Source organism: Macaca mulatta, chromosome 16 (assembly GCF_049350105.2).
Source record: "Macaca mulatta isolate MMU2019108-1 chromosome 16, T2T-MMU8v2.0, whole genome shotgun sequence".
Classification (NCBI taxonomy): Eukaryota; Metazoa; Chordata; class Mammalia; order Primates; family Cercopithecidae; genus Macaca; species Macaca mulatta.
Window position 1 is genome coordinate 36,392,663 of NC_133421.1, and position 13,054 is coordinate 36,405,716.

The window sequence follows — 13,054 nt, forward strand, 5'->3', positions numbered from 1 at the left end:
TAGGAGATATCTAAGCTAAGTAGTACCTTAGATACCAGGTGCTACTTCCTGAGGGACTGGTGCTTCAAATACTCACGTGTGCAGCCCTCAACCCTGCTACTTTTCTCCCAGAGCAAGGGGAACCAAACAAGCATGACTGCCAACAAATTGTAGCCCAGACTTATGCCGCCAGAGAGGATCTCTTAGAAGTCCCCTTAGCTAATCCTGACCTTAACCTGTATACTGATGGAAGTTCATTTGTGGAGAATGGGATATGAAGGGCAGGTTATGCCATAGTTAATGATGTAACAATACTTGAAAGTAAGCCTCTTCCCCCACTAGGGGCACTTACCCAGACCTTAGAACTGGGAAAGGAAAAAAGAATAAATGTGTATACAGATAGCAAGTATGCTTATCTAATCCTACATGCCCATGCTGCAATATGGAAAGAAAGGGAGTTCCTAACCTCTGGGGGAAGCCCTATTAAATACCACAAAGAAATCATGGAGTTATATTGCACACAGTGCAGAAACACAAGGAGGTGGCAGTCTTACACAGCTGAAGCCATCAAAAAGGTAAAGGAGAAAAGGCAGAAGGAAACCGTCGGGCAGACACTGACGGCAAAATTGCTGCCACGTAGAACCTCCCATTAGAAATACCTATGGAAGGACCCTTGGTATGGAACAACCCTCTACAAGAGATGAAGCCCCAATATTCCCTGGCCGAAACAGAATGGGAACTTTCACAGGGGTATACTTTTCTCCCCTCGGGGTGATTAACAACAGAAGAGGGAAAGATACTCACATCTGAAGTCAGCCAATGGGAAATACTTGAGATCCTCCACCAAACTTTTCATATGGGTATTGAGAGCACCCATTAAATGGCCAAATTCCTATTTACAGGGCCAAACCTCCTCCGGACCATCTGACAAGTAGTCAAAGCCTGTGAAGTGTGCCAAAGGAATAATCCCTTGGTCCATCATAAGGCCCCTCTGGGGGAACAAAGAATAGGGCACTATCCTGGAGAGGACTGGCAGTTAGACTTCACCCATATGCCTAAGTCAAAGAGATTTCAATACTTGTTGGTCTGTGTTGATACCTTTACAAATTGGATAGAAGCCTTCCCTTGCAAGGCAGAGAAGGCTCAGGTAGTGGTTAAAGTCCTAATTCATGAAATAATTCCTAGATTTGGGATTCCCCAAAGTTTACAAAGTGACAATGGTCCGACTTTTAAAGCCACGGTAACTCAGGGAATTTAATGGTCAAGTATCTCCCATCTACCTCCTCATCTATGGATTCCTTGTGGTAAGGACCACACTCAGTAATTGTCTCTACCCCCACTGCAGTTAAGGTGGCAGGAGTGGAATCTTGGATTCACCATACCCGAGTTAAACTTTGGACACCCCCTGAGGAACCTGCGGGACACACAGCTCAGGTCCCAATATCAGCCAGACCAGCCTCAAAACACCTGTGAACCATTGGAGGACGTGTGTCTCCTATTTCGGAAGGAAACATCCCAGACTAAAAAGGCTCCTACAGCTGATCCTGGGGAAAAACCCCTTCCTACTTAAAAAAAGATAAGTGAAAACCTACATAAATCTTTAACACCTCACCTTGTCCCTTTAATGGAATTCTTTTACTGTTTCATCACATTATTAAGCGGCATACTAACCACACTCTTTTCAGTAGGACTATATACTGTAGCTCCTGCAGGAACAAAAATCCTAGTCACATCAACCTTTTTTTTCTATCATCCTTTCTTCTGAGAGAAATTTTCTCCTCCTTTAACTCAGACTAGATAAAATGATCTCATCTTCCAGGGCACTCTCTTTACCTTCCTGCTTACTCTTTGCCTATCTATCCCTCCTGCTTCCTTGGATACCCCACATAGTCACCCCTCCCCTTCCACTAGCTCCTAATTACCTCTAAAAGACTCTCAACTTAACCCTCTCTCTGTTAAACCAGTCCAATCCTTCCCTGGCAAGTGACTGTTGGCTTTGTGTCTCTCTATCAGCTACTGCTTACATTGCCACTCTCGTTCCCTCAAAAAAAACTGGTTCTTCACAAACTTAACCTACCACTCCCATTATGAAGGAAAAGACCCTTTCCAGCTTCTAAATATACAATCAGTAGCCAACTTACCCATCTCTGATAGGACCAAAAATACCCCAACAGGACACGTAATCCAGCTTTTACTCTCTTACATTTCCAAATTCACCTATTACATGGGCAATGAAAAGCCCATACATGGCCCCGTAATCACGAATATCATCCTAACTTTCCAAGTCCCTTTATGCATCCAACACAACCTGTTATCAGGCCTGCCCCTGGGACCCCTACTATCCCATCAGTGTAATCACACCCTACAACTTCAAGCCCCAACTGATCATAGTAACTTCTGAGTCACCCAAACAGCTCCATTCAGACAGCTTGTCCGCATCTCGGGGCCCCCAAAATCATCACCCCCTTTCCTGCTTAACAAACAGTCCGGGTTTTGTAATGGCAAGCAGACTCCCTGCATGACCATTCACCCCTGGACCCCTGCAACAGCACCCCCACCACTAATAAATGCGTTCTCATCCCCTCTTTCAATTACTCTTTTGAATGGTTCCTATAGATACAAAACGGTTTTTTCTCCAATGGGAAAATAGAACACAGGGAGCCACTCAGTTTGCTCCCTTTCCAGCCGCTCACCAGAGCTACCTTGGCAAGTACTCTAGCAGTATGGGAAAATGAAAAAAACAAGCTCATACACTTTTTTAATACACACAGCCAGTTCTGTCTATCCAGCCAAGGCATATTCTTATGTGGAACTTCAACCTATATCTGCCTCCCCACCAACTGGACGGGTACCTGCACCTTAGTCTTCCTAAGTCCCAACATTGACATTGCCCCAGGAAATCAGACCCTATCAGTGCCCTTCAAAGCTCAAGTCTATCAGTGCAGGGCCATAAACTAATACCCCTACTTGTAGGGTTAGGAATGGCCACTGCTACAGGAACCAGAATAGCAAGTTTATCCACTTCATTATCCTACTACCACACACTCTCAAAGGATTTCTCAGACAGTTTGCAAGAAATAATAAAATCTATCCTTACTCTACAATCCCAAATAGATTCTTTGGTAGCAGTGACTCTCCAAAACCACTGAGGCCTAGACCTCCTCACTGCTGAGAAAGGAGGACTCTGCACTTTCTTAGGGGAAGTGTTGTTTTTACACTAACCAGTCAGGGATAGTACAAGACACCACCTGGCATTTACAGGAAAAGGCTTCTGAAATCAGACAACACCATTGAAACTCTTATACTAACTTCTGGAGTTGGGCGACATGGCTTCTCCCTTTTCTAGGTCCCGTGACAGCCATCTTGCTATTACTCACCTTTGGGCCCTGTATTTTTAACCTCCTTGTCAAATTTGTTCCCTCCAGGATTGAGGCCATCAAGCTACAGATGGTCTTACAAATGGGACCCCAAATGAGCTCAACTCACAACTTCTGCCAATGACCTCTGGACTGACCCACTGGCCCTTTGGCCTAGAGAGTTCCCCTCTGGTGGACACTAAGTGACTCAGCCCTGTGGAACCCTTCAATGCCAAAACAGCATGTAGGACTAGATAGATGAATGTCACCTGATCCTGATTGTCTATCAATGCTCAGTGTATTTTATTACTATTATTTGGAGATGGAGTCTTACTCTGTCACCCAGGCTGGAGTGCAGTGTCATGATCTTGGCTCACTCGCTGCAACCTCCACCTCCCAGGTTCAAGTGATTCTTCTGCCTCAGTCTCCTGAGAAGCTGGGATGACAGGGACCTGACACCACACCCAGCTAATTTTTGTATTTTTAGTAGAGACAGGGTTTCACCAAGTTGGCCAGGCTGGTCTTGAATTCCTGACCTCAGGTAATCAACCCACCTTAGCCTCCCAAAGGGATTACAGGCATCAGCCACTGTATCCAGCCAACACTATGTATTTTAAAATCACTCTTATTAAACTGATTGTAGAAGATGGCCGAATAGGAACAGCTTCAGCTTCCAGCTCCCAGTGTGAGCGACACAGAAGACGTGTGATTTCTGCATTTCCAACTGAGGTACTGGATTCATCTCACTGGGGTGTGTCAGACAGTGGGTGCAGGACAATGGGTGCAGCCCAACGAGCGAGAGCCAAAGCAGGATGAGGCATCACCTCAACAGGGAAGCACAAGGGGGAAGGTAATTCCCTTTCCTAGCCAAGGGTAACCATAACACACAACACCTGGAAAATTGGGTCACTCCCACCCTAATACTGTGCTTTACCAAGGGTCTCAGCAAATGGCACACCAGGAGATTATATCCCATGCCTAACTCAGAGGGTCCTGCACCCATGGAGCCTCCCTTATTGCTAGCACAGCAGTCTGAGATCTAACTGCAAGGCGGCAGTGAGACTGGGGGAGGGGTGCCCACGATTGCTGAGGCTTAAGTAGGTAAACAAAGCAGCCAGGAAGCTCGAACTGGGTGGAGCCCACTGCAACTCAAGGAGGCCTGCCTGCCTCTGTAGATTCCACCTCTGGGGACAGGGCATAGCCAAACAAAAGGTAGCAGAAACCTCTGCAGTTGTAAATGTCCCTCTCTGACAGCTTTGAAGAGAGTAGTGGTTTTCCCAGCATGGAGTTCGAGATCTGAGAAAGGACAGACTGTCTGCTCAAGTGGGTCCCTACCCCCGAGTAACCTAACTAGGAGACATCCCCCACTAGGGGCAGAATGACACCTCACACTTCACATGGCCAGGTACACCTCTGAGAAGAAGCTTCCAGAGGAACAATCAGACAGCAACATTTTCTGTTCAGCAATATTCACTCTTCTGCAGCCTCCACTGCTGATACCCAGGCAAATGGGGTCTGGAGTGGACCTCAAGCAAACTCCAACAGACCTGCAGCTGAGGGTCCTGACTGTTAGAAGGAAAACTAACAAACAGAAAGGACATCCATACCAAAACCCCATCTGTATGTCACCATCATCAAAGACCAAAGGTAGATAAAACCACAAAGATGGGGGAAAAGAAGTACAGAAAACCTGGAAATTCCAAAAATCAGAGCAACTCTCCCCCTCCAAAGGAAGGCAGCTCCTTGCCAGCAATGGAACAAAGCTAGGTGGAGAATGACTTTGATGAGTTGAGAGAAGAAGACTTCAGACAATAAAACTTCTCTGAGTTAAAAGAGGAATTATGAACCCAGAGCAAAGAAACTAAAAACCTTGAAAAAAGATTTGACAAATGGCTAACTAGAATAACCAAGCAGAGAAGTCCTTAAACTACCTGGTAGAGATGAAAACCATGACACAAGAACTACATAACAAATGCACAAGCTTCAGTAACTGACTCGATCAACTGGAAGAATGGTTATCAGTGATTGAATATCAAATGAATGAAATGAAGTGAGAAGAAAAGTTTAGAGAAAAAAGAATAAAAAGAAATGAACAAAGCCTCCAAGAAATATGGGACTATGTGAAAAGACCAAATCTACATCTGATTGGTGTACCTGAAAGTGACAGGGAGAATGGAACCAAGTTGGAAAGCACTCTGCAGGATATTATCCAGGAGAACTTCCCCAACGTAGCAAAGCAGGCCAACATTCAAATTCAGGAAATACAGAGAATGCCACAAAGATACTCCTCGAGAAGAGCAACTCCAAGATACATAATTGTCAGATTCACCAAAGTTGAAATGAAGGAAAAAATGTTAAGGGCAGCCAGACAGAAAGGTCGGGTTACCCACAAAGGGAAGTCCATCAGACTAACAGCAGATCTTTCGGCAGAAACTCTACGAGCCAGAAGAGAGTGGGGGCCAATATTCAACATTCTTAAAGAAAAGAATTTTCAACCCAGAATGTCATATCCAGCCAAACTAAGTTTCATAAGTGAAAGAGAAATAAAATTCTTTACAGACAAGCAAATGCTGAGAGATTTTGTCACCACCAGGCCTACCCTACAAGAGATCCTGAAGGAATCACTAAACATGGAAACGAACAACCAGTACCAGCCACTGCAAAAACATGCCAAAATGTAAAGTCCGTCGATGTTAGGAAGAAACTGCATCAACTAACAAGCAAAATAACCAGCTAACATCATAATGACAGGATCAAGTTCACACATAACAATATTAACCTTAAATGTAAACGAGCTAAATGGTCCAATTAAAAGACACATACTGGCAAATTGGATAAGGAGTCAAGACCCATCAGTTTGCTGTATTCAGGAGACCTATCTCACGTGCAGAGACACACAATGGATCAAAATAAAGGGATGGAGGAAGATCTACCAAGCAAATGGAAAACAAAAAAAAGCAGGGGTTGCAATCCTAGTCTCTGATAAAACAGACTTTAAACCATCAAAGATCAAAGAGACAAAGAAGGCCATTACATAATGGTAAAGGGATCAATTCATCAGGAAGAGCCAACTATCCTAAATATATAGGCACCCAATACAGGAGCACCCAGATTCATAAAGCAAGTCCTTAGAGACTTACAAAGAGACTTAGACTCCCACACACTAATAATGGGAGACTTTAACACCCCACTGTCAACATTAGACAGATCAACGAGACAGAAAGTTAACAAGAATATCCAGGAATTGAACTCAACTCTGCACCAAGCGGACCCGATAGACATCTACAGAACTCTCCACCCCAAATCAACACAATATACATTCTTCTCAGCACCACATCACACTTATTCCAAAATTGACCACATAGTTGGAAGTAAAGCACTCCTCAGCAAATATAAAAGAACAGAAATTATAACACACTGTCTCTCAGACCATAGTGCAATCAAACTAGACCTCAGGATTAAGAAACTCAATCAAAACTGCTCAACTACATGGAAACTGAACAACCTGCTCCTGAATGACTACTGGGTACATAACGAAATGAAGGCAGAAATAAAGATGTTCTTTGAAACCAATGAGAACAAGGACAAAACATACCAGAATCTCTGGGATACATTTAAAGCAGTGTGTAGAGGGAAATTTATAACACTAAATGCCCACAAGAGAAAGCAGGAAAGATCTAAAATTGACACTCTAACATCACAATTAAAAGAACTAGAGAAACAAGAGCAAACACATTCAAAAGCTAGCAGAAGGCAAGAAATTACTAAGATCATAGCAGAACTGAAGGAGATAGAGACACAAAAATACCTTCAAAAAATGAATGAATCCTGGAGTTGGTATTTTGAAAAGATCAAAAAATTTATAGACCACTAGCAAGACTAATACAGAAGAAAATAGAGAAGAATCAAATAGATGCAATAAAAAATGATAAAGTGGATATCACCACTACACCACAGAAATACAACTACCATCAGAGAATACTATAAACACCTCTACACAAATAAACTAGAAAACCTAGATGAAATGGATAAATTCTTGGACACATACACTCTCCAAAGACCAAACCGGGAGGAAGTTGAATACCTGAATAGACCAATAACAGGCTTTGAAATTGAGGCAATAATTAATAGCCTACCAACCAAAAAAAGTCCAGGACCAGACAGATTCACAGCCGAATTCTATCAGAGGTACAAAGAGGATCTGATACCATTCCTTCTGAAATTATTCCAATCAATAGAAAAAGAGGGAATCCTCCCTAACTCAATTTATGAGGCCAACATCATCCTGATACCAAAGCCTGACAGAGATACAACAGAAAAAGAGAATTTTAGACCAATATCCCTGATGAACATCGATGCAAAAGTCCTCAATAAAATACTGGCAATCCAGCAGCACATCAAAAAGCTATACACCATGATCAAGTGGGCTTCATCCTTGGGATGCAGGCTGGTTCAACATATGCAAATCAATAAACGTAATCCAGCATATAAACAGAACCAAAGACAAAAACCACATGATTATCTCAATAGATGCAGAAAAGGCCTTTGACAAAAATTCAACAGCCCTTCATGATAAACACTCTCAATAAATTCGGTATTGATGGAACATATCTCAAAATCATAAGAGCTATTTATGACAAATCCACAGCCAATATCATACTGAATGGGCAAAAACTGGAAGCATTCCCCTTGAAAACTGGCACAAGACATGGATGCCCTCTCTCACCACTCCTATTCAACATAGTGTTGGAAGTTCTGGCCAGGGCAATCAGGCAAGAGAAAGAAATAAAGGGTATTCAGTTGGGAAAAGAGGAAGTCAAATTGTCCCTGTTTGCAGATGACATGATTGTATATTTAGAAAACCCCATCGTCTCAGCCCAAAATCTCCTTAAGCTGATAAGCAACTTCAGCAAAGTCTCAGGATACAAAATCCATGTGCAAAAGTCACTAGCATTCTTATACACCAGTAACAGACAAACAGAGATCCAAATCATGAATGAACTCCCATTCACAATTGCTTCAAAGAGAATAAAATACCTAGGAATCCAACTTACAAGGGATGTGAAGGACCTCTTCAAGGAGAACAGCAAACCACTGCTCAATGAAATAAAAGAGGACACAAACAAATGGAAGAACATTCCATACTCCTGGATAGGAAGAATCAATATCGTGAAAATGGCCATACAGCCCAAGGTAATTTGTAGATTCAATGCCATCTCCATTAAGCTACCAATGACTTTCTTCACAGAATTGGAAAAAACTACTTTAAAGTTCACATAGAACCAAAAAAGAGCCTGCATTGCCAAGAGAGTCCTAAGCCAAAAGAACAAAGCTGGAGGCATCACGCTACCTGACTTCAAACATACTACAAGGCTACAGTAACCAAAACAGCATGACACTGGTACCAAAACAGAGATATAGACCAATGGAACAGAACAGAGCCCTCAGAAATAATACCACACATCTACAACAATCTGATCTTTGACAAATCTGACAAAAACAATAAATGGGAAAAGGATTCCCTAATTAATTTTGAATTAATATACAAAAATAATTCAAGATGGATTAGAGACTTAAACGTTAGACCTAATACCACAAAAACCCTAGAAGAAAACCTAGGCAATACCATTCAGGACATAGGCATGGGCAAGGACTTTATGTCTAAAACACCAAAAGCAATAGCAACAAAAGCCAAAATTGACAAATGGGATCTAATAAACTAAAAAGCTTTTGCACTGCAAAAGAAGCTACCATCAGAGTAAACAGGAAACCTACAGAATGGGAGAAAATATTTGCAATCTACTCATCTGACAAAGGGCTAATATCCAGAACCTACAAGGAATTCAAACAAATTTACAAGAAAAAAACAGACAACCTCATCAAAGAGTGGGCAAAGGATATGAACAGACACTTCTCAAAAGAAGATATTTATGCAGCCAACATGAAAAAATGCTCATCATTACTAGCCATCGGAGAAATGCAAATCAAAACCACAATGAGATACCATCTCACACCAGTTAGAATGGCAATCATTAAAAAGTCAGGAAACAACAAGTGCCGGAGAGGATGTGGAGAAATAGAAACACTTCTACACTGTTGGTGGGACTGTAAACTAGTTCAACCATTGTGGAAGACAGTGTGGTGATTCCTCAAGGATCTAGAACTAGAAATACCATTTGACCCAGCCATCCCATTACTGGGTATATAGCCAAGGGATTATAAATCATGCTGCTATAAAGACACACTCACATGTATGTTTATTGCAGCACTATTCACAATAGCAAAGACTTGGAACCAACCCAAATGTCCGTCAACGACAGACTGGATTAAGAAAATGTGGGCCGGGCGCGGTGGCTCAAGCCTGTAATCCCAGCACTTTGGGAGGCCGAGGCGGGTGGATCACGAGGTCAGGAGATCGAGACCATCCTGGCTAACACGGTGAAACCCCGTCTCTACTAAAAAAAAATACAAAAAACTAGCCGGGCGAGGTGGCGGGCGCCTGTAGTCCCAGCTATTCGGGAGGCTGAGGCAGGAGAATGGCGTAAACCCGGGAGGCGGAGCTTGCAGTGAGCTGAGATCCGGCCACTGCACTCCAGCCCGGGCGGCAGAGCGAGACTCCGTCTCAAAAAAAAAAAAAAAAAGAAAAGAAAATGTGGCACATATACACTATTGAATAATATGAAGCCATAAAAAAGGATGAGTTCATGTCCTTTGTAGGGACATGGATGCAGCTGGAAACCATCATTCTCAGCAAACTATCACAAGAACAGAAAACCAAACACTGCAAGTTCTCACTCATAGGTGGAAATTGAACAATGAGAACACTTGGACGCAGGGTGGGGAACATCATACCCCAGGGCCTGTTGTGGGATGGGGGGAGGGGGGAGGGATTGCATTAGGAGATATACCTAATGTAAATGACGAGTTAATGGGTGCAGCACACCAACATGGCCCATTTATACATATGTAACAAACCTGCGCATTGTGCACATGTACCCTAGAACGTAAAGTATAATAAAAAATAAAAATAAAATAAACTGTGGTAAACGCAAAAAACATCAGTCTTATTAGTCATTAGTCTTATTACATATCAGTATAATGAACATTTTATTTATTCAAATCCTTAATTTTTTTTTAGATGGAGACAATAAAATTTCAGTTGCTTTCCACCTGTTTCTTCATGTGCATATCTGGATGCACATGTAATTTGTTGGTACCAGTTTTGGTTGCTTTTATGAGCATTTGTTGAGTATCTGTGATGTGGAAAGTATTGTGCTGGGTGCTGGAGATAGCACAGTGGCATCATCCCTGTCTTCAGTGAGCTCAGCCAGGTGAGGTGGGGAGCAGAAAAGAAATGTGAATCGGTAGTTCCAGCACGAAGTAATAAGTGCTTAATTATGATATGCAAAGATTTGTGTGTACCCTAGAGGGGCACATAAAAGGGAGTCATTAACTCTCCTGAAGTTTCTGAAAGGGCTTTAGAGAAGTCAAACATTTGATCTGGTTCTTGAAGAATGAGTAGGTGTTCGCCAAATAGAGGTTAAAAAAGATTGAAAAGTTGAAACTCAAACCTCATGACCATGCCTTCTTGTCCTCTCTTCTCAAATCCATATCATTCCTGATACATTATTAAATGGATCTATTTTGAAACGTCATTCATTTACTCCCAGTCCAAACCCTCTCCCAGGTTATAGGCCTCACTCATGCACCTGAAGAGAACACACAGGTCAAAAGAAAGAGAGCAGTAGGTTGGGGAGCTCTGAGGGTCACGGAGGTCAGCCGAAGGTGCCATTCTTTTTCCTCATAAATCAGATTTACTGAGGTAGAATGTACTTACAGTAAAAATGTATCCATTTTAAGTTTACAGTTTGGTATATTTTACAAATGTATAGACTCTTTTAATTGCCACCACAGGCAAGATAGAGAACATTTCTATCACCCCAAAAAAGTTCCTTATGTCCCTTTGGAGTCAGTCCCTATAGCTCAGTCCCGGCAGCTGCTTACTGGCTTTCTATCACTATAGATTAGTTTTACCTTTTCCAGAATTTTATACAAATGAATTCATACAGTCTGCGCTTATTTCACCTAGCGTAATGTTTCTAAGGCTCATTCTTTTTCTTAAATATCAGTAATTGATTTCTTTCTATAATGGAATAATTTCCATTGTATGATATATCACAATTTCCTTATCCATTCAACCATTGGGTTGTTTTCGGTTTTTGGCTATTACAGATAAAACCATTATGAACATTCATAAAGAAAACTTTGGCCATATGTTGTCATTCCTCTTGAGTAAATACTAGGGGTTGTATTGTTGAGATGTATGGTAAGTACGTGTTTCACTTTATAAGAAAGTGTCAAACTTTTCCAAAGTGATTCGATCATTTTTGCATTCCTGTCATTCGTGTGTGAGAGTTCAGATTGCTTTAAGTCCTTGCCAACATGCCCTTCTATTGTAGCCATTTTAGTAGAAGTGTAATAGTTTTTATTGTGGTTTTGATTTGTATTTCTCTAAGGACTGGTGATGTTAAGACTTCTTCAAGTGCTTATTAGCCACTCGTGTATCTCCTCTTTTATTATTCACAACTCACAGATTGTTGTGACATTTGTGTATCTTCTTTAGTAAGGGGTATGTTCAAGTCTTTTGCCCATTTTTGTGAGGCTGTTTTTTCTATTGAGTTATGAGGGTTCTTTTTGTACCCTCGACATAAGTTGTCATATAAAGGTTTTGCAAGTGGTTTCTTTGAGCCTATGACTTGCTTTTCATTGTCATATGGTGACTTTCAAAAGAGCAGAATTTTTCATTTTGATGAAGTCTAGTTGATCAGTGTTTTCTCTTATGTTTCATTTATGTTTGGCCTATTTAAGAAGGCTTGGCGATCCTAAGGGTCACAAATATTTTGTCTTATGTTTTTTCTGAGAGGTTTTAGTTTTAGTTTGTTTGTTTGTTTGTTTTTCGACTTTTAAACCCACAGCCACCATCATACAGTTTTAGCTTTAACATTTTGGTTTATGATCCACTTCAGCTTCACTTTTGTGTGTGGTATTAGTTAAGGATCAGGGTTCATTCTTTTTTTTCTCACATGAATATACTGTTATTTCAGTACCATTTGTTGAAAAGACTCCCCTTTCCTCCACTGAATCATGTTGATATCTTTGTTGAGAATTAATGGAACATGTGTTAGTTTATTTCTGAACTTTGTTCTGTTTCATTGACCTATAGGTCCATCCTTATGCCAGTTGCACCCTGTTTGGATTACTGTAGCTTTATAGTAAGTTTTGAAATGAGGTAGTGTGTAAGTCTTCCAAATTTGTTCTGTACCTTCAAAATTATTTTGACTCCTCTGGGTCCTTTGCACTTTCATATAAATTTTAATATCAGATTGTTTAAAAGCCTGTTGAAATTTTAAATAAGATTACATTTAATCTAGAGATCCATTTGGGGAGAATTGCCATCTTAATAACAGCAAATCTTCCAATTCAGAAACAGAGTATTTTAAAAATTTATTTAGGTCTCCTTTAATTTCTCTCAGTAGGATTTTATAGTTTTCAGTGTAAAGGTTTTATACAAATTATGTTACATTTATCTTTAAATATTTTCTATTTGGGAATGAGATTATAAATGGAATGTAAGAGTTTTAATTCTCCAACTGTTTTTGTAAGTATAGAAATACAGTTGATTGAGACAAGACCAGAGGCCGAACTCGGGTTCTGACAAG

The 13,054-nt window shown here is 41.1% G+C and overlaps 1 protein-coding gene across 1 annotated transcript in view; it reads right to left on the reverse strand.

Annotated features, from left to right (window-relative positions):
* LOC114673005 (nitric oxide synthase, inducible-like) overlaps positions 1 to 2,227 on the reverse strand; it is a 45,314-nt gene extending 43,087 nt beyond the window's left edge. Inside the window, 2 exon segments of the mRNA XM_077971031.1 lie at positions 890 to 970; positions 2,183 to 2,227. Coding sequence (XP_077827157.1) covers positions 890 to 970; positions 2,183 to 2,227 — 126 coding nt within the window.
* Positions 2,228 to 13,054: the final 10,827 nt, after the last annotated feature.